Here is a 26,618-nt window from a genome sequence, read left to right on the forward strand (position 1 = left end):
GGCGAAATCAAAACTCTTACAATATGTTTAACCCTAGCCTGAATGGCTGGTTTTGACAATTATAATTATACAAAAACATTCATTCAAACCCTTATCCGCACCCCAAATGGTGCATAGGGCACTGCATCATATAAACGCAGTGTCATCTTGATTGTTAACACATGAAGGAAAGGTGATCAGCCCTCCGCTTCAGGTACCAGTCCAGGGTAATATTGAAAAAATATCAGAGTGAAAAAATTACTTAAATTTATTTGACCCCCCCTTGGGAATCAAACCTGGGATCTCCAAAACGGTAGCCGAGCGTGCTGACCATTACACTACGGAGGCGGACAAAACAAAACATAGGAAAAAGTGTGTTCAACATTTATATTTGGGTGACATAATTTTATCGAATATTTACTAAAGAAAAGCCTCTCTTTTTGGTTTATTTATTTTGTCCAAGTGTTTTCATAAATTTTCATATACGAATGGACTAAGCCCTTGATATCCCGTATGCTTAGGTGTATATTACGCAAACTAGTGAATATTACACAGCATAAAAAGAGATCCCTTACATAAGCCCTGGAAATAATTACTGGGACTTCCATACTTTTTTCTAAAAAAACCTATCAATTTATGTTTTCGTCCGCCTCCGTAGTGTAATGGTCAGCACGTTTTGGCTACCGTTCTGGAGGTCCCGGGTTCGATTCCCAAGGGGGGTAAAATAAATTTAAGTAATTTTTTCACTGTTGTATTTATTCAATATTACCCTGGACTGGTACCTGAAGCGGAGGGCTCATCACCTTTCCTTCATGTGTAAAACGATCATGATAACACTGCGTTTATAAGACACAGTGCCCTATGCACCATTGGGGTGCGGATAAGGGTTTTAATAATAATTTATGTTACGATCAATAATAATTAAACATTATTTGAATTTAGAATCAGAAAATATTTTTATACATTTGGAATATTAGCTTTATTTACCAAGTATTAATTTACAAATAAATAATATCTAATAAATATGTAAAAAATAATTATTATTAATGATATACTGACTTATAAATCACCTATGGGAGAACAATATGCAATATATTTGAAATGATATATTACTAATAAGGGGAATTGAATAAAAAATTACATGATAGTAAGTAAAATTAATATTAAATTGTTAAATATAAAAATAAATTTTATATACTATTCAAGTCAAATTAATGAGGCAATTAGTTGAAATCGATGAAATGTATAATCAAAATGGGAAAATATTAAAACATCTTGTTTTATTTGTACATTTGCATTTGATTTTGTTATTAAAATTATAATCAAATCCACATCTGGGGTTTTATTTGCATATTTTATGAATTCTACATTAAATACATTTTTTTTTCAATGGTGGTGGAAAAGTAAAAATAATTTATACTGAATTGAAAACAATTTGAAAATGTGCAGTCTTGCACTTGATATACACTTGATATTTTATAATTATTATTTGAAGCAATAACTCATATTAACCCACTAGTCTAATAAGTAAAATCAATTGCAACTTAAAAACTAGCTTTGTTATAAAATCACTATATATTTTACTGTGACTAATTATGTAAGAGTCTTAATTAGTTCTGAGGAAGAAGCCTTTGAAACATTTAATAAAATGTGCGCAAAATGAATGCTGCAGATAATAATAAATTTATATAAAAATTAGACTTGAAAAACTTTTGATGATTCTTAGGCTAATATTTTTTTTAAACTCTAAGGTTCTGCATGAGTCTGATTTGCGTGATTGATTTGTAGGTAGCAAAAATATACTACCTACGTTTTTTCTCAAACATAATTTGACAGAATACACCATTGTATAGACAGCAAATCGAAAGACAATTATGTGGGTACTTACATCAACTTGAAACGAGTGTTGAGAATCGTCTAAGAATGCAACAGAAGCTGTAATAGTGTTTACTTTCTTATCCCTCGTAAGTTCTGAAGCACGAACGTTGTAGGTGCCACTGGTAGCACCAAACGCACGTCGAGACACACTTTCAATCATGTTTCAGCAAAACACATTTTCACAAACTACCTGAATAAAACACAATTTTCCCTCCGCAATAAAACAACACACACATTTGATCAAACAATAATCGCAGAGTTCACGAAGCAACCACTGTCGAAAAATGAAGATAAATATGTTTCAAATAAAATATTTATTTGCACTTGTAAAATAACACACCGGTGAAAAAGCTGTATTTCTTTTAATGAAGCTGTGTTGTTGCAGGTTTGTTACACGTATTACATAGCGAAATTAATCAAGAAAATAGTGACACACATGTGCGGATTCAACCTTGGTATATTAAGTTATGTTTTGCGCAACGCACATTACGCGAATTATAAAAAAAGCTGTATCCAACACAAAACATTAACAAACAAGCTGTCAGACTAGCGGAAACATAGACAAAGCAAAACAATAGAAATAAATTGATTTAACTATTGTACAATGTTACCAGTGCGTAGAATATCATATTCCCCAATTATGATTTAAATCCTTACTAAGTACTTACTTAACTCACATGCCTACCCTCGAAATATAAAAATATTGAAAAAAATGGTCTCTATATAAAATGTAAGTATACAATTATGAATTTACAAAGACTGTCCTTTTTTGTTGCAAAACCTTTTGTCATTTCTACCACGACTTGATTTTTGTCAGGAGTGCATTCTTCCCACGAGGTAAAAAAGAACTCAAATGGAAATCATACCTGAACAAACTTATGTGTGGAATTCTTGAAGCTCTACAGTAACAATTTTTATATTTTTTTTTACATAAACCTGATTTTTGCCACGCAATACAATTACAAACTGTACAACATTATTTCAGTTCCCTTTTTTATAACTAAAAAGAAAAAATGAATTTGAAATCAATTTTCATCATGCCTGCCAACAAAATAAGTTTATCATTAAAAAGACGGTGTCAATAAAAGAGGAAAACAAACACAAATTTTATAAAACAGCATCCCATTTATTTAAAAATATAAACAATGTTAGAAACAATTTACACTCACTAAATATTTTATGACTGCGCCTAGATCACTAGAATACTGGGTTAACATGTAATGCAGAAACTTCGTGAGACATAAAACATGTACTATAATAATGGACATAAATTGACACCATTAATAAATAATATTAAAAAAATATATAAATTAGTATTTCTCCAGAAAGATTTTATAACAGGTTAGTACTTTTACACAAAAAAAAAACCATATGTGCATTTACCAAAGGAATGTACTTGAAGCCATTGAAATTAACGTTACATCAAATTTTCTTCAACATTATGTGCAAAATACAAAATTACATGGTGAAAAAAAAATAATTAAAAAATCTTATTTAAATCTTAATCAAATTGAAAAAATCTTGCAGAAGACAGGAAAATATCTGTAATAAATTTTGAAATAATTAATAAAAAACATTCTGTTAAATACTTTTAATTTGTTTTGATAACATGTTAAAAAAAAACTAGAAAGCAACAAACCGTGTATGATTACAGTTTTGAAAAAATGCCCCATGTTAACTATTTTAACTGAAATTACTGTGTGAAATGGAACAATGTTAAGAATACAACAAAAATACATATAAAATGCTTTTATATAATTTTTTCCATGCTATATAAATGGCAGATGGATTTTAGGTCATATATATGTATATATTTTTAAGGAGTAGAATGTTACATTACATATTGTTATTGTACATTTTACATTCCAATGGGTGTATATTACAGGTTGTTTAGAAATAAATATTTTAGAAAGCGATATTCAAAAGTATATCATGTGAATAAGTACTAAAAAAACAAAGTGAATTCAGTGATCAGAATTGACATTCATTATTTTTATTACGTACTTCTAATTACATTATTTTTATCAGTCAACAGGGTGAATGGAATAAACTCGGTATAAATGTTAAAATTTCTGTAAATTTTTTCACAGAAATCATTTAAATAATAAAATAAAAATTATTTTATTTTTGGATAAGAAAACAGTAAGCGAACAATGAGTCAATACTTTATTTACTTGGCTTTAATATTGGTCTATTAATAAGAGTATGTTCCAATATAGTATCCATAAAGATAATTTCCATCCGAAGATTGGGAAAAGGATATCGGATATTATTATATTAAGGAAAAACATATATCATAAACAGATTTACTAAATTTTTCATAAATAAAAAAAAATACTACAGTACTTATATCATTCAAAATATAAATTGAGCATACTGCTAAAACTGACAGAAAAAACACAGAATGAGTTGACACGACTAAATAAATGCCTTATAAATTCTGATTGAATCATGCTTTAAGTTCATAGAAAAACTAAAAATATTTAACGATAGTAGCAGAGGCATATCATAATTAAAATTAAATGAGTTTTTGAAACTATCAGGGCCACCAAACTAGCTGATCTTAAAATTACGGAGAAATGGCCAGTTTTATTGCAATATGCTCAAAATATCTCTATAGACTGATAGGGTAACCTGATAATCAGGTATGAACATATCTAAATTTACAATTAATAAGATGACTTACATTAGATAAATTCATGGGTACTCTATTCTAATTCACACAATATCATGTATAATAACATTCCTTAACTGCGATAGAAAATATCATGGGTAACAATATATCAATAAGTTTTTAACATTTAAAGCCTTTCAATCAATACATATAATATTATGTACGTAGGGTTATAAGTTACGATTTTAATCAGATTGGCAAGACTTCAAAACATGTAAAACATTACACATAAATGTTAATAAAAAGCAAGTGTGTCTGTTATATGTAATAATATATGAGAGGTTAAAATTATTTGTTATTCAACAATCTTAATATTAATTATTTCACAATTCAAAAATGTTAATACAAAATCACATATGAAACGGGCGATGAAATAGAAAAAAACTTCTCACAGAATAAATTGTTTTCAATATAATGCTTTGAACACTGGCTTTTAAAACATAATATGAATTATGTACTATAAATAAATATTTATCAGAACTGAACATTAAAACAATAAAAAAAAAAAATGTAAAATTAAGTATCAACATATGTATATATTTTTTGATCATACAGGTACTTAGTAAAATAAAAACAAAGTAAAAAAATAAAATATTTAGCAGATTTGAATCATAACAGGTAACGTAGATATGAGAGAATAAAAAAACAGAGATAAGGTTCTAAAAGGTCAATAATTTTAATTTAAAAAATAAAAAAAAAATCTGAAAAATTGTTCTTGAACTCGCTCAATTGTGTCACAGAACTGATCCAACGGTTAAAACAAATTAAGCCTTACAACTATACTGCATGGAAGGATTATAGATGCAATAGTTAATGGGTGTTACTACTCCTATTGTTATGTATCTTTATGTATTTAAAGATCGGGTTTTTGCCTCATAAAAAGTTATACTAATTCATTGACAAATCGCGTACATTGTTAAAAAAAAAAAATCTGTCACTCTTATATGTAGTTGTACATAGATTAGACTTTTGGTCCCATATTCATAGTAATAAGGGATCAGTTTCCTCCATTAGTTTTATGTATTCATATATATAATTTCAAAAATCGTATCAATAAAAAAAAAAGATAATCGTTGTCCCTCAAATACTGAAAATTATCAATACGATAGGTTAGTTTCCAAATGAACTTTTAAAATGAAATCATTAGTGACACGTAAAAGCTTTTTCATGAGACATTTAACGCAAAGACACGATAATTATAATGAAACCAAAGCTGTTTTAATAACGAAAACTGCCCAAAAATATAATTTACTTACATAACCTAAATTTTGTGACATTGTTGATCAGCATACACACTTTGTTTATGGATTCGGTTTCCTAGGACCAAAAAAAATGTTTTATATTTAGACAACAAAAAGTTATTACTAGCTGACGGCCAAACATTTGATCGGATGCTTCAGTTGTTCGTACTGTAACTTTACATTAGCTGCATTATAAGCATGAGGATTAAAAAAAGTGTATTCAAGTTAGTAATAAATATTATTATTATTAAATTAAAAACACCTACATTGAACTCACCTACATTATACTCATAAAAAAATCTATCAAAATTATAATGCATTATAAATCAATGATAACTTTGCCATTTGCAAATCTATAATATTCTTAAGTAAGTAATAACAAAATAAAGTAGATATAATGTGTACTTTAAAATACAGTAAAAACTCAATAATTCGAACAGTGATAATTCTCTCTGATGATAACTTTTGTACAAACATTCTACATAATACATAATTTGAAAAAGTTTGATAATTCAAAAAAAATATGTAGGCCAAAATACGAAATTGAAATGTAAGAAAAATGCAATAAAAATGTTTTATTTTATTTTTACATTTATGTATTTATAATCATTTAAATAAAAATATTTATAAAAGTTTCATTTCCTAATTCATTCACTGCTTTTTTTGTTCATAAAAATATGATTCACTAAGTTCGAAATATATTTAAAATTTTGGTCACCTTAATTACAAATTAAGGAGCTTTTACTAATGTACATATTTTTAAATGATAATTTGCATGTGTATTTCTTTTGAACAAAAAATTAATACTAAAGCGTTCTTTTTTACCTTAAAAAGATTTTTTAAATCACTAGATTATACAATATATGTTTTATAAATGCACATATATTATATGGTAACAAGTGCTCATGCGTTAAAAAATGCAGTGCTAACAAAGTCAAAAACATCAAAAACAATAATCAATCGACCCTACATAGGACGGTATGATGAATAATGCTATCTATTATTAATATAAATTTAAAGTACAACAATTTTTACTGATTTTATTATCAATTCCACAAACTCCTAATCTTATAAAAACACAACAAAAATACCATTGTTTCATAAAAAAAATCATACTACATTTGATTTAAAATTTGGAGGGAAATTTAACTGAAATAAAAAATACATAATCACAAATATGTCATGAATATAATTTAAATGTATTAATTATACTCCATATAAATAGTATTTTTATTATAACAAGAAATATAAAGTAAAATTGTACTTCTAACTGCTTGGAAAAATATGATAACAAAATAATCGGTAAAAATGTTTTATGTAGTTTAACTTTTAATTTTTTTATAATACCAAATGGTACTGGATACCTCAATGATGTTAATTTATTTTTCTAGGTGATTAATAAAAATTCTAGATTAGAAATCTACAAATGAAACAAACTGAAAAAAAAATATTTGCAAGGGTGAAAAATTCAAACTAATTGCAAACCTACTTCCCTCGTGACTAATCAGATAAAAAAAATAACTTAATAAGTTCTCATGTACAAAAATTGATATTTATTTTTATGGATTTTTTTACATTACATTATTGTGATTGAAGAGATAAACTGATCGATTATTTGGAATCAATGTGTGGGTAAAAAGGGCCACATAATATCAAGAAAATATATTTTTAGTTTTATCATGTGTAACAAATCTTCTAACACTAACAAAGTTTTTAATATATTTTACATACCAAATACATATCAAAATTGCAACATCTATCCCAAAATGCTATCTACATATTTGAGCCCTTGTTGTTCTGAGGCCACAAATTGTACTAAGTAATTAATATTACTTGAGTTTTTTGTTGATGCTTTTTTCCAAATTTACAATAATATTTGCAGAGCAAATTACTGAACACATACCCATTATATTGTTTATAACAAGGTATTAATACAATGTAATCCCTAATGAATACTAATAATTCAGGCAGTACAGTAACTTCTTTTAACTTTCTTAAACTTTTGTAGTCGAATATTAAGAAACAATTCTTAAAGATACCTTTACTAAATTTTTAAACCCAACAAAAAACGCCTACATATTACACATTTTATTTTGCAAAATTTCAAACAAGTGTGTTAACTATCAAACATTAATTAATTTAACAGAGTATTAAGTCATTCAAATATTGAAATGTACAAATTTAGAAGTTTGCAAACTTGCAATTTAAAAATAATTTTACACAAAGCGTAAAATTCATCTTTGACATTGAGCAATCAGTTTTTTTGCAATGGTTATATTTATTTATTTACAATATTTAATTTAAATTTTTTTTTGTATAATGCTTGTAACATAGTGACTCACCAAACTGATATTAATAAGGAGATAGATGAACAAAGCAAACTTGACTGATAAATTATGAAAATCAAGCGCAAAATAATTTCGACTCTTGCTCTATATGTACTATTAGTTATATAAATGAGTTTAATAAAAACACTTCTTCACATATGTGGCAATTCTAAAAATGTCCGATAATGCTTGAATTATAATTTGGACTCATCCGTTATTAAAAATGAATCATAAGGCTGATTTTAGATGACAGATCGTTTGTAAGTGGTAATAATAAAAGTAGAACCATTTGGCCAATGTATTTTTTTTTCTAAAGGTTTCTCAACTTTAGAAAAAAAAGTTGAGATACCTTTAAATTGTCATCTCATCTGTAGGGTAAATAATCCAGTTTCGATATAATAAATAATATCAATATTGTTAAGAATTTTTTCTATAAGTATCTAGCTTTTCAGGGGTCCGATAAGTTGTTTATATGCACATTTTTACTGTGCTACTAACAATAACTGAAAACATAGATAGTAGCAGAGAGCGTGTGTCTAATCCACTGTTTGATTTAGAATTAAGAAAGGAATTGAATGGTCCCAATAAGAATACGGTTAATCACGCTCAAACAACAAATTTAAAATATTCATCAAGGTTAGTAACAATATCACTTTTATAAAATTTGATCGAAAATTTGAGTAATATTTTTTATCGATTACATATATCTTGTTTGTTCACTTGTAGAATTTGCGTCCCAGAGCCGCCAGGTCGGGCGAGCTCGGGACGTAGGTCCTTAATCAGTCGATGCTTAGATCGTTGAGCATGTTAAGCTTCAAACCTGGCACGTGGAGGTTGCTGAAGTCCCTCAGGAGGGAGTCCATCCCGCGGGGCTCCTGGCCGCTGGCCGAGGCCCCGTCCGAGGTGGAGGGGAGCGCCGCCTCGCTTTGGCGCCGCTCCCGCGCCGGCGAGTGCGCCTCCTCTTCCTGGAGACGGGCCTCGAAGGGATCCGAGATGCCTGGAGTTTCAAATAAGGACAAATCCATAATAAAACATAATCCATATTTCCTATCATAGATTTATTTATTTAAAATTCATGTACAGAAAATAAATATGTACATTGGCGTGCTTATTGCTAAAAAGCAAAATCTTCCAACCAACCAAAAACAGACTGGTCAAAGAGTTCAATATCATATATAGCTGTTTGCAATCAGAAGGTAGATAGTGCTTGAACATTAAAAAAAAAACATAAATTACAAATTGATGATAATAAGGAAAGCAAAGGAAAAGGGGAGTTAGAGGGAAAATCAAAGGGAGGAGGTTTGATGGACAGTTAGGATTCTAATAGATAGTAATGTCTCAGACGTTTCTTAAAAGTTGGTAGAGAGCGAGAGAAGTTTATAAGAGTTCTATTTGCTTACTTTTAGTAGATTGCGAAAGACGTCAAAAAAATTGTACAGATCGGAAATGAGTTAGCGGTTACTTGTGATTGGTATACTGAGGGTCGGGCGGCAGACTGCCTGAATATAATTTAAGTTTTACTTAGTAAATACCACTATTTGAAATTGTGGTACATATTAACCAAGTAAAACATATATTAAAAATGGATAAATTTTATTACAAAGTGACTGCCGAATCAATTAATGAAAAAAGGCCAGGTATAATTAGGGTCGGGGTTGATGCGTCCGACAACAATTTGTTAAGAAGCGTGTGTATTATTTTGCAAAATAATATGATAAAAATAAAGGCAGTTTTTTAAGCAATGGAATTCTTCAAAATCCACGATTCCAAGAAGAGAATTTATCATTAATATCTAAAAATTAAAAAATTTAGTCCCCATAAATTGTCACACATCCTTAGTGTACTGGAAATATGTTTATCTATCATGCTAGAGATCGCGGATTCAATTTCTAAGGCGGTCAAAATAAATATAAGTGATTTTCAAACTCATTTATTTAACGTCACCGTGGACTTTTTTTTATTTTTTTTTTTATTTATTTATTTTTATAAATCACAATTTTTAACATATATTAAAAATAAAAATAAAAAGTTATTTTGCAGAGACCCACCAAGCCACCTTGTGTGTCTTGTCGGTGGAGTTCTTTTTGCATACATTTTTTTATTGTTTTTTAACCATTTTAACCTAATATATACACACAAAAAAGGAGAAAAATTAACAATATAATCTTTTTTACAATGTTCATAAAATTAACTGGTACAAGAAGTGCAGGATTGATCAGCTTGTCATCAATTAATATTTCAATAATTAACAATTAGAATATCATTGCTTCGTATGATGCAGTGCCCTATACACTATTGGTTGAGAATAAGGGTTTTTGTTGGCAAAGCACCCAAAATTGAGTGAAACATGCCAAAACAACTGGTATTTTGTATTGTCATGCAGTAAATTAACACTTTAAGAATAAGAATTATGACTCAGGGTTAGAAGAAGAAATATCGAGGGATACTGAGTGCCTAAACCACTAACCCAGCAAGCTTCTGACATCCGAGGAGGGCTGGCTGAAGTACAGGAATCGGTACCAGCCGGGGCTGCGGACTCCGCTGCCTACAGGAAAGCTGAACACCACCGTACGAGACTGGTTACCTCCAGGGATGAAGGCGCTGCCCACTTTGGTGACATACTCGTACGCTATGTAGTCCTCTAGGTTGTCAAAGTCGGCCTGGAAGAAATGCATATATTTAATGTGCAGGTAAATGCTTTCAAATTGATTATTATTTTACTAGCGCTTGGCAAGAATGATGCCAGATATGGTGCCTTTGCAATAAAATGGCAAAGATGGAAATATTCCCACATGCCAAATATATTTGCTACTTTTATAGAAATGATACAACAAAGCATGGGCATCTGCTTATGCAAGGAGTATGGATATAAATCATTGTGGCGGTAAACTCAGCTCCATCTGCCATTAAGAGGCCAAAACTAGGAAACTCATTTTGTGCCAACTTAATACAAGCAACGGGAATCGTAAAATACAAGAGGTCAAATAATAAAGGTGTTAAAAACAGAACAATAACACATTTAAAAATTATATTTGGAATATCAGAATGATACCTGTGATTGCCTCAAAACTTCAAGACACTATGTAAAGATGTCCATAGATGTCAGTATAAGCTATATGGATGGTTAAAATAAGACAGAACAGTCCATAATCTTTGAGGAACAAAATTATTTGGGTAAATTGTTTCATTCATGTATTATAAAATGTTAAACCTCGGATTTCCACTAACACTTATAAACTACATAAAAAAATCCACCACTGCATAAGTGCCAGAGTTGCCAGAGTACAGAAAAAAAATAATAAAAAAGGCATAAAAACAGTGAGTGAAAGTGGGTAAATAATTTACCTCGTAGACGGCAATCCAATCATTAGGATATACGAGAACATCACTAGAAAGAGTGTATTTGGCAACGAAATCTGCATCTCCAATATACCAAACATTATTGATTGGCGCAAACTCAACACAGCGTTCAGTGTAGTTGGAGAACACCTGAAATCATACAATTATGTATTGAGACGAATATTATCTATTTAACATCCTTATTAATTAGATATAAGTGAAACATTTCCATTAAGGCCATAGATGACAGCAAATAATTTATTTCAGGTATTTTATACCATTAGAGAAAATTGTACGAATTTTATTGTAACAAGTTCATTTGATAATTAATTTCACCCCAATTTAAAGTAGTTTTACCTACATATATTTTTAAAAATATTGGTAATTTTTGGAAAAAAATTGCCTGCGGAGCATTGATTTTTTTTAAAAATAATTTGATTTGATTCTATGTAATATTTTTTTTATTTTATAAAAATAGTTGTTACAGAAATACTTCTTTGAATGTCGTGGTTTTAAATTTCGGCAAGAAATTTAATTTGCCACCTTTGATTTAAAAAAATAAACTAAAAAACATTGCAATATGTAAAGTTCAAATGTCTTATTTTTATCAGAAAAAATAAAACCTTTGATATATTTTTTTTAATTAAAAAATTGAGTTTTGAGAAATATAGTCACCCTGTAAAATTTATAATGCAAATAGAATTACAAATTTCTCGAAATACATCATTTTTACAAGTGGCTCAATAAGCGTGATGCTTTACCAAGTGGTACTCAGGCCAAAAAAGGTTGGGAAACGCTGATTTATATAAATAAATGCATGTACTGGGCAATGATGAGAAATGAAGTATAAACAGAAATTTATAGAGAAGTACATATAATAGATTAAACTTATTATCCACTGCCACTACAGCAATAATGTGAAAGTTTCCCTATGGTTTGATTGATAGATTGATGGTTGCTTAGTACATATAGGATAAACGTATTAAGAAACATTTGGAAATATTGATACATCAATTTGCATGTTTTGATTGTGGTTAGAATCACAAATGAGATAAAAGAGTTGGTATACAATTACTGGATAATTGTATGTATTAATTGTTAGTTACTTACAATAGTTTGTTCTGGTATGCCGTCCATCATACTCAAGCCGTCTGGGCTTTTTCCGTAGGTAGTAATGATTTTCTCCATTGTGCGTATCTGTTAGAGTTAATTTTAGATGCGAGAGTAGTACGAAGCAAATGAAAAGTTTAATAAGATGAAGCCATGCCAAGTTATTAATAAAATGATCTGCTTTATTTAAACATAAATAAATAAAACAAAAAATGTGTTGTTTGGTGAGAAAATGAAGATTAAACGTGTAATAAATTAGATTTGCAAAGATGGATAAAATGTTTGATATAAGTAAATTTTATACAGTAAAATCCTGATTTAACATTTTCGAAGGGAAGAAAAAATAAATTTCAAAAAGGGATAAATTTTTCAAATACATAGCAAAAAACTAGGCGCCGAAATTATATTATTTTAATGGCGAAGGAATCATGTAAATATTAAGTCATTATTTGACATATCTACATAAAACTATGACTTAAGTGAAAGAAAAATTAAGATTGTAATTTTTTTAATGTGCTTCAAAAAAAAAAGAGGCAAGAGATCGATTTGGTAGCGTAGGGATAAAACATGTACTTTTTTTTTTAATGGAAAAAGGTTTATTAGAAATGAGCAAAATTTATTATTATTTTAGAATCATGATTCTAAGTTCACTAAATAGCAAAGAGATTTTGTTTGTATGAAATACATAATTAATAATTATTTATTATAATTATTTTTGAATGCTCTGAAACCATGAGTACGGCTATTATCCTTGGCTCTACCCGACCCAGTTTCTCCAGGGTATGCTTGGCTACAATAGTTTAGAGACTAGAAGGAATGCGTATTTGATTACGCATTTTTATCGATTGTTGCGCGGTATGATCGATAATCCTGAAATTATCCAGAGCATTGGTCTGTATGTTCCCGATAGTTACCTAAGACAGCGTCGGCATAGATTGTTTCACATTCCTATACACAGGACCAACCTGCCGATGGTTATGCCTGTAGGAAGAGCTACCGCTATGTTGAACAATATCACATTGGATATTGATCTGTTCCATGTGTCCGAAGGAGTTTTCCGAAGCGAGATTCTTCTACACATTTAACAAGAGTCTTCTTGTGTAATTTTTAATTTGTTTTTTTAATGTATACGCCTTAAATGTTTGTTTGTAATGTATATATTAATTATTGAATAAATTGAATAAATTGAAAAATTGAATAAATCTATTGTGTAAGTTTTTCTGCAATCCTCGGTAAATAATTTATAAACTGACTACAAAAATGTAGTTAAAAAGTATAATATCAAATTAAAAATGTTTATTAGTTTAGGCAAAAGAAAATAGTGCGCAAATTTGTGCATTGATGCGTGCGATGATACTTGTTACGCATACCTTAATGATGAACTCCGAAACCACCGGCTTGTGATCACTGATGGTGTACTGCGGCAAACTATGGTAGTTCAACTGATCAGCTTTCAGGGTCACATTCTCATAGTTATCGGGAATTACTTTGTAAAGGATTCTATCAGTCCATGCCGGACGACGCCTGAAAATTTTCAAAGACAAAAACAAATGCTTTAAATGTGATAACATCTATGAGTAAATTTGAGAATATCCTTAAATAAATGTAATTTTAATGTTGACGTCTTAACACATTTCTGTCGGACAGTTTTTTTATCAACCCCGACCTTAATTAGTATACTAATTAGGGTCGTATACTAATTAAAAGTAACCGCAAACCCAATTCCGATCTGTAAAACATTTTTTTTGGCATCTCGCGCTCTACCAAAAGTAAGCAAATAAAATGCTTATATGCATTTCCCACTCTCTACCAACAGTATGTAAAAGACGCTTTTAAGTGCTTCCCGCAAACAATGTGTTAACATACATGAAGAAGAATATGGAAATCCGGGGAAATATTTAACTAGAAAATAATGTTTTTCAGGCTTCTCCTAGTATGTAAACAATAATTCGGGAAGAATCTAACAAACATTTCAGGAAACCAAATATGGTGACGAGAACTCACATGTCAAGGAACTTACATACAATTTCTGAAATTTGGTTTCCATATTCTTCATCTATATTGAGATGTCAATATAATTAACATATAATTTACAAACCTGAATTTGTGAACAAAGATTTGGACACACTCAAAATGTTATAATTTTAATGTTATAAGGCTAAATTTCGACAGACATACGTATACAATTTTAACACAGTACCCTTTGTAACATGTAACAATTTTAACACAGTACCCTTTGTATGGATAAGGGTGAGTGAATTCAATAATAGTTGGACATGACTAAAACATACTTCTCGTCATATTTATTGGAGCCGATTTCAAACTTGAAAGTGGGCGGGAATCGAGGCAGGGTCTCGGTGAGCTCCGAGAAGGCGTCTCCGCTGGCCATGACTCCTCGGAGCTGGTCGTGCTGCAGCAGGCTGCTGTAGTCGTCCTTCTCCACGGCCAGCACGCGCGACAGGACCTGCTGCGGCGACTCGGGAGCGCGCTCCGACAAGCGGAAGTTCAGGTCGCCGAGCCAGAACACGTAGCTGGAATTTTGTAAATTTTTTGTAAGTTCAAAGTACCTAACTGACCATCACGCTGATTCCATATCAGTAGTCATACTTTTTTTTATAGAAAAAGAGAAACATTTAAATTCTTTACACAAATATTCAATTTCACTATTTCTGTGAGCCTAAGCGGCTCATTATTAGAAATAGGTATCAAATTGTAGTAGAGTGGGTTTGAACCGAGAAACTCTGAATTAAGAGTCCGCGACACTAACCACGGAACCATAACCCGACACAGATTGCTTAGAAGCGTACATTTTCTGAGAATCATGATCATAAAGGAGTACATATATGGAAAACTCATCCAATCATGAATTGAGATTTATCGAGGATGAAACCGTTCATTCGTCAGGGAGGTGATATCCATGAATACCATATTTATTGATATCCACATTTCTTTTAAAATAATTATAAAATTATTTATGATTTATAACTAACTAACTATCACTCTGCAGGGGTAGGCAGAGAGAAAAGAACGCCACACCACTCTGTCTTTGCAAACATTCTTTGCCTCTTCCACGTTCATGCATCTCCTCATACATACCCGCCGATTATTTCGACTCCTTACCTGACCGCTTTCAAGCATTTGGCATACCTGATTGTGCCAAATTTTTCTCGGTCTTCCTCTGCACCTTTTTCCAACTAAATTCATTAGATTCAAGATCACTTAAATAGATATAAAATAGAATGTAAACAATCTGGTAAGTAGAGATTTAAGACACTCACTCGTGGAACATAATGTTGGAGGTGTCCCGTATGTGAAATGTGTTGGATTTGATAATATTGTTGTAGTCGGCAACCCTCTCCTCGACTTGGTGGTCGTGCGGAGACAGATGAGAGTTCACAACACATATGGAGCATCCGTAGATGCTGAGGCGAATACTGACCGCCCCCTTGTTTCCCTGGAGGAAAAGGTATTGAATCGTAACATATAATAATAATATGTATTGGACATTTATATTAGAATATAAAATAAAATGCACTTTAAAAGGGCTCCGCTTATGTACAAATTTCAATCAATGATATTGACTATTAACACATTGTTATCTAACTCTTATTAGTTTACTAATTAGGGTCATATACTAATCACCTAATCACAACTAACTGCAAACCCAATTCCTATCTGTACAATGTTTTTTGGCGTCTCTTGCGCCACTAAAGTAAGCAAATAGAACGCTTATAAGCGTCTCCCGCTTTCTACTGAGTGTGTAAAAGACGCTTTTAAGCGTTTCTCGCAAACAATGTGTTAAGTTTATATTTTAAAAAATGCCAGTCAGAACTTATATACAATTGGTTGGCAATCACGGAAAAAATGGTAAGTATTACACTGTATAAAGCTATCGAGACTGACACATTCCACTATAATAGATGATTATTACAGTGTATAAAGTGATCAAGACTTCCAAATGACATTGAATTATTATTACAGTGTATTACAGTATTACAATTACTAATTAATTATTAATTAGTATTACAGTGTATAAAGTAATCAAGACTTACACATTCCCAACTCAATATTTTTTTTATCTATGTTGAGATATTTGTAATGAACTTCTTTATCCATGGTGTAAAAGATATCAAATAGTGAGATAGAGGAAAGGTAATTGAGATGGTATGGGCACATAGGACACAGAAAACCTGATCATATTATGAACCAGGCAATTGCCATGGATCTTCCTCGAAGACCAAAGAATTCATAGTTGCTGCTGAAAGAAAATATGATAAGAAGGCATGGCCTAGATGATGTGGCCCAAGACAGAAGGATCTACAACATAAGGGCAAAGAGAGCTGACACCAATAACTGATTACAACGATGATAAGTTAGTATGAGGCCAGGAAATAGAAGATCCATGTTGAGATATTAGGTCTTCTGTCACTCACCCACATTCCACCGAGCCCGGTTCTCGTATACTGAGTCTCTATATCCCGGAGGTGCACCAGGTGTTTCCGCAAGCAGAGCACAAGAAGCAGCAACCCCTGCAGTCGGATACTCTTCACTCGGACATACGAGTGCTTGACGAGGAGCTTGTTAATGGCGGCCGTCCAGGGGTCAGAGAAAATGGCGTCCATCACAAAATTCTGCGGCTGCGATTTTACTTCTTGAAAACTGGAAATTAAATTTTAAACAGTCATTACTCAATCCCTGGTTTATCCTCACACGCTGGTATTTAGGACATTGCATTAGATTATATGAATGAGAGATGATCAGACTCAATAAGATGATCAGGTGTCACTTCAAAGTGATCTTACATTGTTAAAACATTATTGACATAAACTCGGATGGGAATTGAACCCGGGTCCTATTGCAAAGTATCCAGAAGTGCAACCTCTACATTATAGATTTACAGACAAAAAATGGTATCGCGATTGTACAGTTAAATTGCATCTGATGCGGAATGCATCGAAACACGTGTCACATTTGATTTTAAGAAAAAGGGTATTCACTAAGTGAAATTTAAATTTATTCAATATTACCCTGGACTGGTTGGTACCTGAACCGGAGGGCTGATGACCTTTCTTTCATGCGTTAACGATCAAGATAACACTGCATTTATATGATGCAGTGCCCTATGCACCATTGGGGTGTGGATAAGGGTTTGAAGATGACAAAGAAATTTAAATTGAATTTATATTACCACAAAGTGACTACCAAATCAATTAATGAAACACTCATTCAATCAGAAAACTGAACATTGCTTTTGAAACTTAATACAAGTTAAAAATATAAATTCATTTATACTTTAGGTGCGCTTACAAAAAAAGTTTGAGAAACACTGATGAACTAAGGTAATTTTATAACAAAGAAAATAACAATCAATTATTTGCAGCAAATACTACACAAGGGTATTGGTAATATGAGATAAGAGTCCGTGGAAACAAAACCAACCGTTATACTAATTTAATCATTGACAGAACATAAAAGGTATGTCAACAATGGTTGCAATAATTAAAGAAAACACTTCGTTTTTTACCACTTGAGTTTAATTATAGACTACATGTTTCAGAAGCTAAACTTCCATCATTCAGGTCTGTATAATAACTAAAATATAAAATATAAAATTGTTCTATAAATAAGGATAGGGGGAAAGTAAGGGGAAGGGGTTAGTCAAGGAACGGAGTTTGAAAACAAAGGAAAAATTGAAAGCAATGGCGAAGAATTTTACCCTAAATTTTCTTGATTTATCGATTAAAGTTATAAATAATAAATTAGATTTTAATATATATCGTAAACCAACACACACTGACACAGTCATTCCAGCTGATTCCATTCATCCCATTTCACATAAAATGGCCAGTTTCCATTCATTATTAAATAGACTAATTAATATCCCCCTCAGTAACTCAAATTATAATCGTGAATTAAACACAATTAAACTAATAGCAAAAAACAACGGGTATAATAGCGCGCTAATAGATAAAATGTTAAAAAATAAAATTAAAAATAATTTTACCAAAAAATACATATATTCAGCACCTAATAATGATTCAATAAAAAATAAATCTTGGCGAAAAATTTTATATACGGGTTCAATAACTAAAAATATTTCGAAAATCTTACCCTCCCATATCCAACCTGCATATTATACAAATAATAATTTACATAAAATCCTCGATAACTCAAAATCTAAAATTGATTTATTACAAAAAAGTGGTGTTTATGAAATTTCGTGTGGAGATTGTGATAGAAAATATATTGGCCAAACTGCGAGAAATTTAAAGATTAGAATTAAAGAACATCAAAGCGGTCTTGTTAGTAATTATTTTTCGGAATTTGCAAATCATATAATAGATACTAATCACTCATTTCACTCCCATAAATTAAAATTATTACACCTTGTTCCATATAAAGGCCAAATTATGAATTATCTTGAAAATTTAGAAATACAAAAAAACCTGAATTCTAATAATAATTTATTAAATAATATATTGTTTCAAAATTCTTCGCCATTGCTTTCAATTTTTCCTTTGTTTTCAAACTCCGTTCCTTGACTAACCCCTTCCCCTTACTTTCCCCCTATCCTTATTTATAGAACAATTTTATATTTTATATTTTAGTTATTATACAGACCTGAATGATGGAAGTTTAGCTTTTGAAACATGTAGTATATAATTAAACTCAAGTGGTAAAAAACGAAGTGTTTTCTTTAATTATTGTAACATGTCTTACCACAAAGTTAATGCCGAAACAATAAATAAAATAACAATGGTTGCAATACCATATTCAATATAATTTGTATCAGATCGATACAAAAAAGTCTTTGTATCCGCAGTGATAGAATAATAGTATCTCACTTATATGTCACATTTATGGCTTGAAATATTTGCAAAATACTTTGATAAACTTTTTTTATTTTTTAGTCATCATAATATTTCTGATCAAAATTCTCCGGCCTTATCGGTGCGATTTATTCAATGCAAGATCCATTGTTTCTGTATTAGAGTACAGTTTCACTTATGCAGATCTTCTAAATGATCGCATCTTACCCACCTCTAATCCAAACAACACATTGTGTTATTATTTTTAAAAAAAAGTTCAAAATATATATTTTTAGGTAAGTTATCTCTAGTCATGTCACACTGTCAATACATGCATTTTACTAAACAAGTAGGTATACATAAGTGCAGTTTTAAATTTCTAATTGTTTAAATGGTGAAATAGGATAAATGGTGAAAAAAAATACCATATAAACAAAATCGATTATAAAGTATTTTTTTTCACCATTTATCCCGGAAATTAGGGAGTATACCGTTTCGCAAGGGTAACCTTTTATAAAACAAGCTTGTTTGTTTTTTTAACTAACTGATTTAATCCCATGGTGCATAGGGCACTGTATCGTAGCGACACAGAGTAATCTTGATCTTTAATTGCATGAAGGCAAGGTGATCAACCCTGGGCTTCTTGTACTAGTCCAGGGTGATTGAATAAATATGAGAGTGAAAATCACCCATATTTATTTTGACTCTCCTGGGAAACGAACCCGGGACCCTCAGCACGGTAGCCAAACGTGCTGACCACTACACTACGGAGGTGATAACTGATTTTGATCTATCAAAATATGTTATTGATTCAATCAACTGTGAAGTTTCACATCCCACGTATTCAATTATGTCTAAAATACTGTGACCTCTTTGAAGACACCTTTGGACTCTCAACAGATGTACAAAATAGTAATAAAAAATATATTTAATAGTCATGTATATACTTTAAGACGTGAGTTCTATAAAAAACATGTCGCGGTTTCATTGCTTAAGTTATTATAACAAATTGAGTATTTAAATAGCATTCCACATGGCAGAATATTAACCCTTAACACTCGAATGCCGCCATAAAAGCGGCATGCATAGTTTTACCGTATTACTCAAGTGCCGCTGCTATGGCGCTAAGAAAAATGTCCTAATACTCAATATTTTTAAATGTATGGTTATTTTATTTTCAATATAATTAAACCAGAATCATATAAGTACAATTAAGTACTAACAAGTCTCGGAATTCGATTGAGTTGGCGGTGTGCACATACCAAATCGTTTTCGAGTGCAAAGGGTTTAATTATGACAAGAAATAATTTTTACAAAGGCAACCGGAGTATGAGATTTGAAAAAATAAAATAAATTGACATCTCAACAAAGATGAAGAAAAATTTGGAATTCTGAGTATTTACAAGGTTTACGACCTGTCAAAGGCTGGTTTAAGTGATCATTTTATACACGTGGAACATTCATTATTCTATCCACGATTGAAAGCCAAACTAGAAAAATTTGGAACTAGTATAAAGTGCTTATAATTGACTTGTTCCTTCACGTGTGAGCTCTCGGCAGCATCTATAGTTAAATTGAGTATAGGGTCAAATAAAAGCTTACTGAACTCAACTATAGATGCTGCCGAGAACTCACATAAGAAAGAATATGTCAATTATAGGCTATATATACAAGTTCTGAAAATTTTAGTAAAATGATTGTCCATCGTGGTTAGAATAGTCAACTTGACATGTGTATAAAGCGATCACTTAAAACAGCCTACGACAGGTCGTAAGCCCTGTAAATACCCAGACTTTTTTCTTCTTCATCCGTGTTGAGATATTAATATAAATAACTCCTATGTGGGAAAAACCCAGATTTGTAAACAATTCTCATCTACATATCTGTTTCATCACAAATGTTGGATCGAACTCACCCAAGAATGTAGAAATCTGGCAAAGGACGGTGTTTGTTCTCAACCGACGGAAAGTCGAGGAGAGCATTCAGATCCTGGCTCGGAGAATTCGTGGCGACATTCCACGTCGAAAGGTATACTCTGGAATCATTCAACAAATTGCACAACAAAGAAAAAAAAAATCTATTTCGGAAAACCACTGCTCTCATATTTAAATACTCTTTGCATTGCTCATCACAATGATACAAATTCTAGTTTTACTTGGTAAATGCCACTATTTCTTAAAATTCATTATAACCTCATATATATCAAAAATTGACCATTTTCAGTTGTGCATGTTTTCAGAATGCCCGGAAAATGTACTCTATCCCAGCAAAAGTGGGATATTTTTAACTTAATATTTACCCGCTACAGGGCGGAAAGTGTTGTTTTTGCATTTTGAAGAAAAGGTATTATTTAATTATTTTTTTAAATATACTAAATATTTTTCAAATGGAGAAAAAACATTCAGGTTTTACCTAAAAAGATGTGTTGCACAGTAAAAAGTTCAATAAGTGGCTTGATATTTATTTTAATACATTTTATTATATTTTTAAACTTTAAAAAAGATCTGAAAAACCAAGTTTTTTGAGATATGACGTTGTTGAAAGGAGTGAGCAACATGATTCAATGCATTCTGCATCATTTTTAAACACAATACGGTGTTTGAAAATGATGCGGAATGCACTGAAACACATGTCAAAATAGATTTTAAGAAAAAGCGGTATTTATCAAGTAAAACTTAGGTTAATGGATTAATATTACCACAAAGTGACTGCTGAATCAATTAATGAGATATAAATTGTGATGTAGATAGTCCTTAATATTGCAAATTCTGTTGTATTTCGAATTGAAAACGTATTCATACTAAAATAAAAAATAATAGAAATACAGTTGAACCAATTTTTATTTACTAAAGTTCTCAAAATAATATTTTTGTTGAATGTAGTAGAACTTGTAAAGAAAACATGAAGTTATTTTTTTAATTGTTTGAAATACAACGACATTACTTGATAAATTTACATGTGAGCCAATGCTTTTGAAAGTATAGATTTATTTAATATATTGTTATTCACCTTGAAGTCTGTACTTTCTCAGCATTTCTTCTCCACGTTATAATGGATAAATTTAAATGTTGTGTTTCACTCTCTCTCGCTGCTCGCTGATAGTGTGTGAAAGAGACGTGTATTTACTAGTGCTTGCTATTTGTAATTTTATTATTATTTTATGCTTAAGACTTTTTGTTTCTCTATTAGTGTATTCATTAGTGTATTTTTATATTAGATACTGTATATATGTATTATGTTAAAGGCATTAGTTGTTCAATAAATAAATAAATAAATTGTTTCGGCCTAAGAACTTGGAGTTTACAAACAGTTGTGCATTGACAATGTTATGCCCAAATTTCAGTTTTTTATAATATAATGAACCTTATAAATTTATTCAAGGATGAATTATTAAGTATGAAATTATGTTATAAAATTTATCAACCAGTTAGAAATTATATTACGAAGCGAAAATTACCAATAAAATATTCAAACTTACCTTAAGTTATCCATTGTTTCAAAATAATTGTGTTTCTAGTAATGTAATTTAAATTTCCGACTTATTTAAGTACATTTTTCCAATAATGCTGCCATGACGTTGATAGTTACTGAATGTAGTATGTTATTTGCTAGAAAAAAATAACTCTTTATTGAACATGAAATGAAAGAACATAAAAGAGTTATACTTAAGATAAGAATTGATTATAACAACATTATCAGGTAGTTAGCGGCTATTTCATTTAGGCACAGTAGATAACAGTTTCAGATTAGAATTACATGCCATACATAAAGAAAATTAATTTTATTATTGAAAAGTTAACTCTCTTATACTTTGATAATAACCATAATAAAAATAGAGAGCTAAAAGGGATTTAAAAATATATAAAAATTGGGGTGTAGCTAACCATAAAAAATAAAAAAGAATCCAAAATTGTGCATAGAATGAGGGGATTTAGGAGAAAGGGGTGGGGGCACAATTCATATGTTAACCGTCCTACCCATACAATGATTTATTCATTCATTTAAACCCTTATCCGCACTCCTATGGTGCATAGGGCACTGCATCATATAAACAGTGTTATCTTGATAGTTAACACATGAAAGAAAGATGAACAGCCCTCCGCTTCAGGAACCAGTCCAGGGTAATATTGAATAAATATTAGAGTGGAAAAACCACTTATATTTATTTGACCCCCTCGTGGGAATCGAACCCGGGACTTCCAGAACGGTAGCCAAGCGTGCTAGCCATTACACAAGGAGGTGGACTTTTGGTGGAAACTTTTGGTAGTAATTTGAGTGTTACTTGCAAAATACCACTTTTTTAAATCTATTGTGACACATGTTTCCATGCATTTCACATAGTTTTCAAACACCGTATACGAAATAATTAAAAAAATAATGATAGTAATCAAAAAAAAGTAATCATTTTAAGAAATAGTGGTATTTACCAACTAAAACTTAGTTAAAAATGGATAGATATTACTGCAAAGTGAAGTAAGAAAAAAATTATATAACTTATATGTATAATCGTATAAGATTCAAGGTTGTTACTTTACAACAGCCGTAGAGATAAAAATATACTAACACAGTTCTTACAATGACAAGGTATAGAATATAAATGAGCTAGTTATACCTTACATCAATGTAAACTCGATACCATACACACGTCCAAAGAATAAAGTTGTATGTACAAAATTACTATTTTATATTTTTCACTAAAGATTTGTACAGGCGGACCTCATCTTTCGCACAATTCGCTATTTCGCACATTAAAAAAATGTTTTTTTTTTTGCAAAAATGCCAAAATTTCCATGCAGTTGTTTCCCTTTCACACTTTGAAATGCATATGAATCAGGTCCATACTGTGAAAAATGTTAATGAGATGACCGTATTATGGAAGAATGTGGTCACAATGGAGAACACATATTGCTCACTCCTTTCAAGAACGTCATAAATCAAAAAACTTGATTTTTCAGGAGAACATTTTTAAATTTATGTATTAATTTTAAATCAAACACAGATTTTTTGAGTCACAATTGTCACAATATAATTTTTTATGTGTTTTTGTTAATAAAATACAACTTAGTAGACTCAAAAAATCTGTGTTTGATTTAAAATTAATACATAAATTAAAATGGAGTTCTACAAATTAAACGCCAAGTCAATAAATAACATTTTTAAAGTTTAAAAATATAATACAATGTATTAAAACTAAATATCAAGCCACTTTCTGAACTTTTTACTGTGTAACAGATCTTTTTAAGTAAAACCTGAAGGTTTTTTCTGCATTTGAAAAATATTTAGTATATTTAAAAAAATAATTAAACAATACCTTTTCTTCAAAATGCAAAAATGACACTTTCTGCCCTGTAGCGGGTAAATATTAAGTTAAAAATATGCCGCTTTTGCTGGGATGTAGTACATTTTCTGGGCATTCCGAATACATGCACAACTCAAAATTGGCGATTTTTGATTTATGTCGTTTTTGAAAGGAGTGAGCGATATGTCAAGTGCGTAGGGCGATCCATAATAGTACTTTATGTTACAGGACTCTCTATGAAGACTAGAAAAAAGTAGTAAAATACAACTATTGACAAGTTTATTAAGAAAATCTATTTTATATTCAATATGTACATAGTTAGAAATTTTTGATAAATACAAATTTTTTAGTACAATTTTTGGTGTTTTTTTTAATTTTTTTTACATCCCTCTTCTTTCGAATATTAGTCTTTCACACACATTTTCAGGAACCAATCATGTGCAAAAGTTGAGGTCTGCCTGTACATTTCAGCGGTGTCTGAGTGGCACAAGCTAGTATGAGTACGGGTATGCAATCCTAAGTACCCTAGCAATTCTCGCTTTCTAACTGCATCCCTGTTCTATTTCTCTTCCCATATAAAAGTTTGTTTTTCATTGGTTTTATAAATATTTCAATGTTTAAATAAAAAACAAATACAATTAATATATTTATTTGTACATAAAAACCCTTCACTCTTCCCTCTGAAATTAACACACTTCGGATGGGAAAGGTATTTCTACCCGTTTGGTGGATTGATGCTCAAGGACGGGAAGGGTATTTTACCTTCTGCGCCAGCCTCATTTCAAAGGCAGAAAAAAAGGAATTATCCAATGTGTTTATATAAATATTATGCACCAATCTCTTTGTTAAGGTCTTAACTGTATGTACATAATCATCAAATCCCACTGCCAGTGGTTCGCAGGTGCAAAAAATACCCATCCGAAATGTGTTAACACATTGTTTACAGCATGCACATATTTGTGCATTTCAGAAAACTGAAGTGGTGGCAGTGTGCACATTTTTGTGCATTTCAGTATGCCGCCAACTTCATATACAAAAATCACATTTTAAAAGTCTAATTTAAACTGGATTGATCACTTTACCTTCATAAAATCATTAACTCGCGTCAATTTTATGCAGTGCCCTGAGCACCATTTGAGGCATATAAAGTCATGACATGCTGATTTTGGAGAAAAAACAGTACTTTTGTGCAAATATCTTTTCGTACTGCATATGAAATAATGTCTCGAAATAATAATTATTACTGTGTATTAAATTGTGTGTGCTCCAAAAAAATTGCAATTCCAAGTAATTATGTTCAATAATTTAGTTTAAGTTTTTTACTTTTTGCAGATCCGACTTTATTCATTGCATGTGTTGATATAAGGACAAAGCACAGCTCAATTATTAATCGGAAAATGTTACATTTATTTTAGTACACTTACAAAAATATCATAAACTAAAGTCATAAAGGTGTTTGGGGTGACATCTAAATTAATTTATCACATTTAGATTAATACTTGAAAAGAATGCGGAATTACAGTTCTGAAAAAATGTGTAATTCACGAATGACTTCATAGCTGTATTTAGCTATTAGTCTTTTCTACATCACAATTACACCTAGATTCCTATAAGAGGTGATCACCTTGACGATTATTTGATAAACATAATATTTCTTCTTACCTTTTATGTTTAAATATATATCAAAAGATGAATGATTTCACTACTCGGTTTAATAAATAAGAGTCGGAGCGTGATTAAGGTTCGTGCTCTACTTGTTTTATGTATTCACTTAGTATTTTTTAAACTTATAACATATAAATACGGAATACCGTACGAAACCACATACCACCGGACTGTCAAATTGGGAAACTGGAGAAAACGAACTATTCGCATTTGTAGCGGTCACGAAATTGGTCGATTTTAAATGACGTCAATCGTATTCATTTACGATTCAAAACAAAACGTGACAGTCGAGTATAC

At 30.7% G+C, this 26,618-nt stretch overlaps 2 protein-coding genes across 6 annotated transcripts in view; both read right to left on the reverse strand.

The window, feature by feature from the left end:
• Ptpmeg (protein tyrosine phosphatase Meg) overlaps positions 1-2,420 on the reverse strand; it is a 29,030-nt gene extending 26,610 nt beyond the window's left edge. Inside the window, exon 1 of the mRNA XM_088273679.1 lies at positions 1,868-2,420. Within this exon, the coding sequence (XP_088129805.1) occupies positions 1,868-2,017 (150 nt within the window). The 5' untranslated portion in view covers positions 2,018-2,420. The remainder of the gene's footprint in view (positions 1-1,867) is intronic.
• A 542-nt stretch (positions 2,421-2,962) lies between these two features.
• LOC148301187 (inositol polyphosphate 5-phosphatase K-like) lies at positions 2,963-26,616 on the reverse strand. Of its 5 annotated transcripts, none has more exons than XM_088273684.1 (13): positions 26,319-26,550; positions 24,669-24,899; positions 22,836-22,965; positions 21,273-21,392; positions 16,982-17,207; positions 15,827-16,002; positions 14,840-15,079; positions 13,919-14,072; positions 11,445-11,588; positions 10,567-10,759; positions 8,920-9,096; positions 5,788-5,848; positions 2,963-3,399 (listed from the first exon to the last, which is right to left on the reverse strand). In XM_088273684.1, exons 3-12 carry the CDS (start codon positions 22,847-22,849, stop codon positions 5,793-5,795), a joined length of 1,500 nt encoding a protein of 499 aa, XP_088129810.1. In that variant the 5' UTR covers positions 22,850-22,965; positions 24,669-24,899; positions 26,319-26,550; the 3' UTR covers positions 2,963-3,399; positions 5,788-5,792. The 5 variants fall into 5 exon arrangements, with proteins under 5 accessions (XP_088129810.1, XP_088129808.1, XP_088129806.1 ...); XM_088273680.1 differs by lacking the exon at positions 24,669-24,899 and adding an exon at positions 12,549-12,635 and having other exon boundaries at positions 3,268-3,399; positions 26,319-26,601; XM_088273682.1 differs by lacking the exon at positions 24,669-24,899 and having other exon boundaries at positions 26,319-26,616.
• Positions 26,617-26,618: the final 2 nt, after the last annotated feature.

This window comes from Brachycentrus maculatus, unplaced genomic scaffold (assembly GCF_059751285.1).
Source record: "Brachycentrus maculatus isolate JH-2025_06_01 unplaced genomic scaffold, ASM5975128v1 h1tg000592l, whole genome shotgun sequence".
Classification (NCBI taxonomy): domain Eukaryota; kingdom Metazoa; phylum Arthropoda; class Insecta; order Trichoptera; family Brachycentridae; genus Brachycentrus; species Brachycentrus maculatus.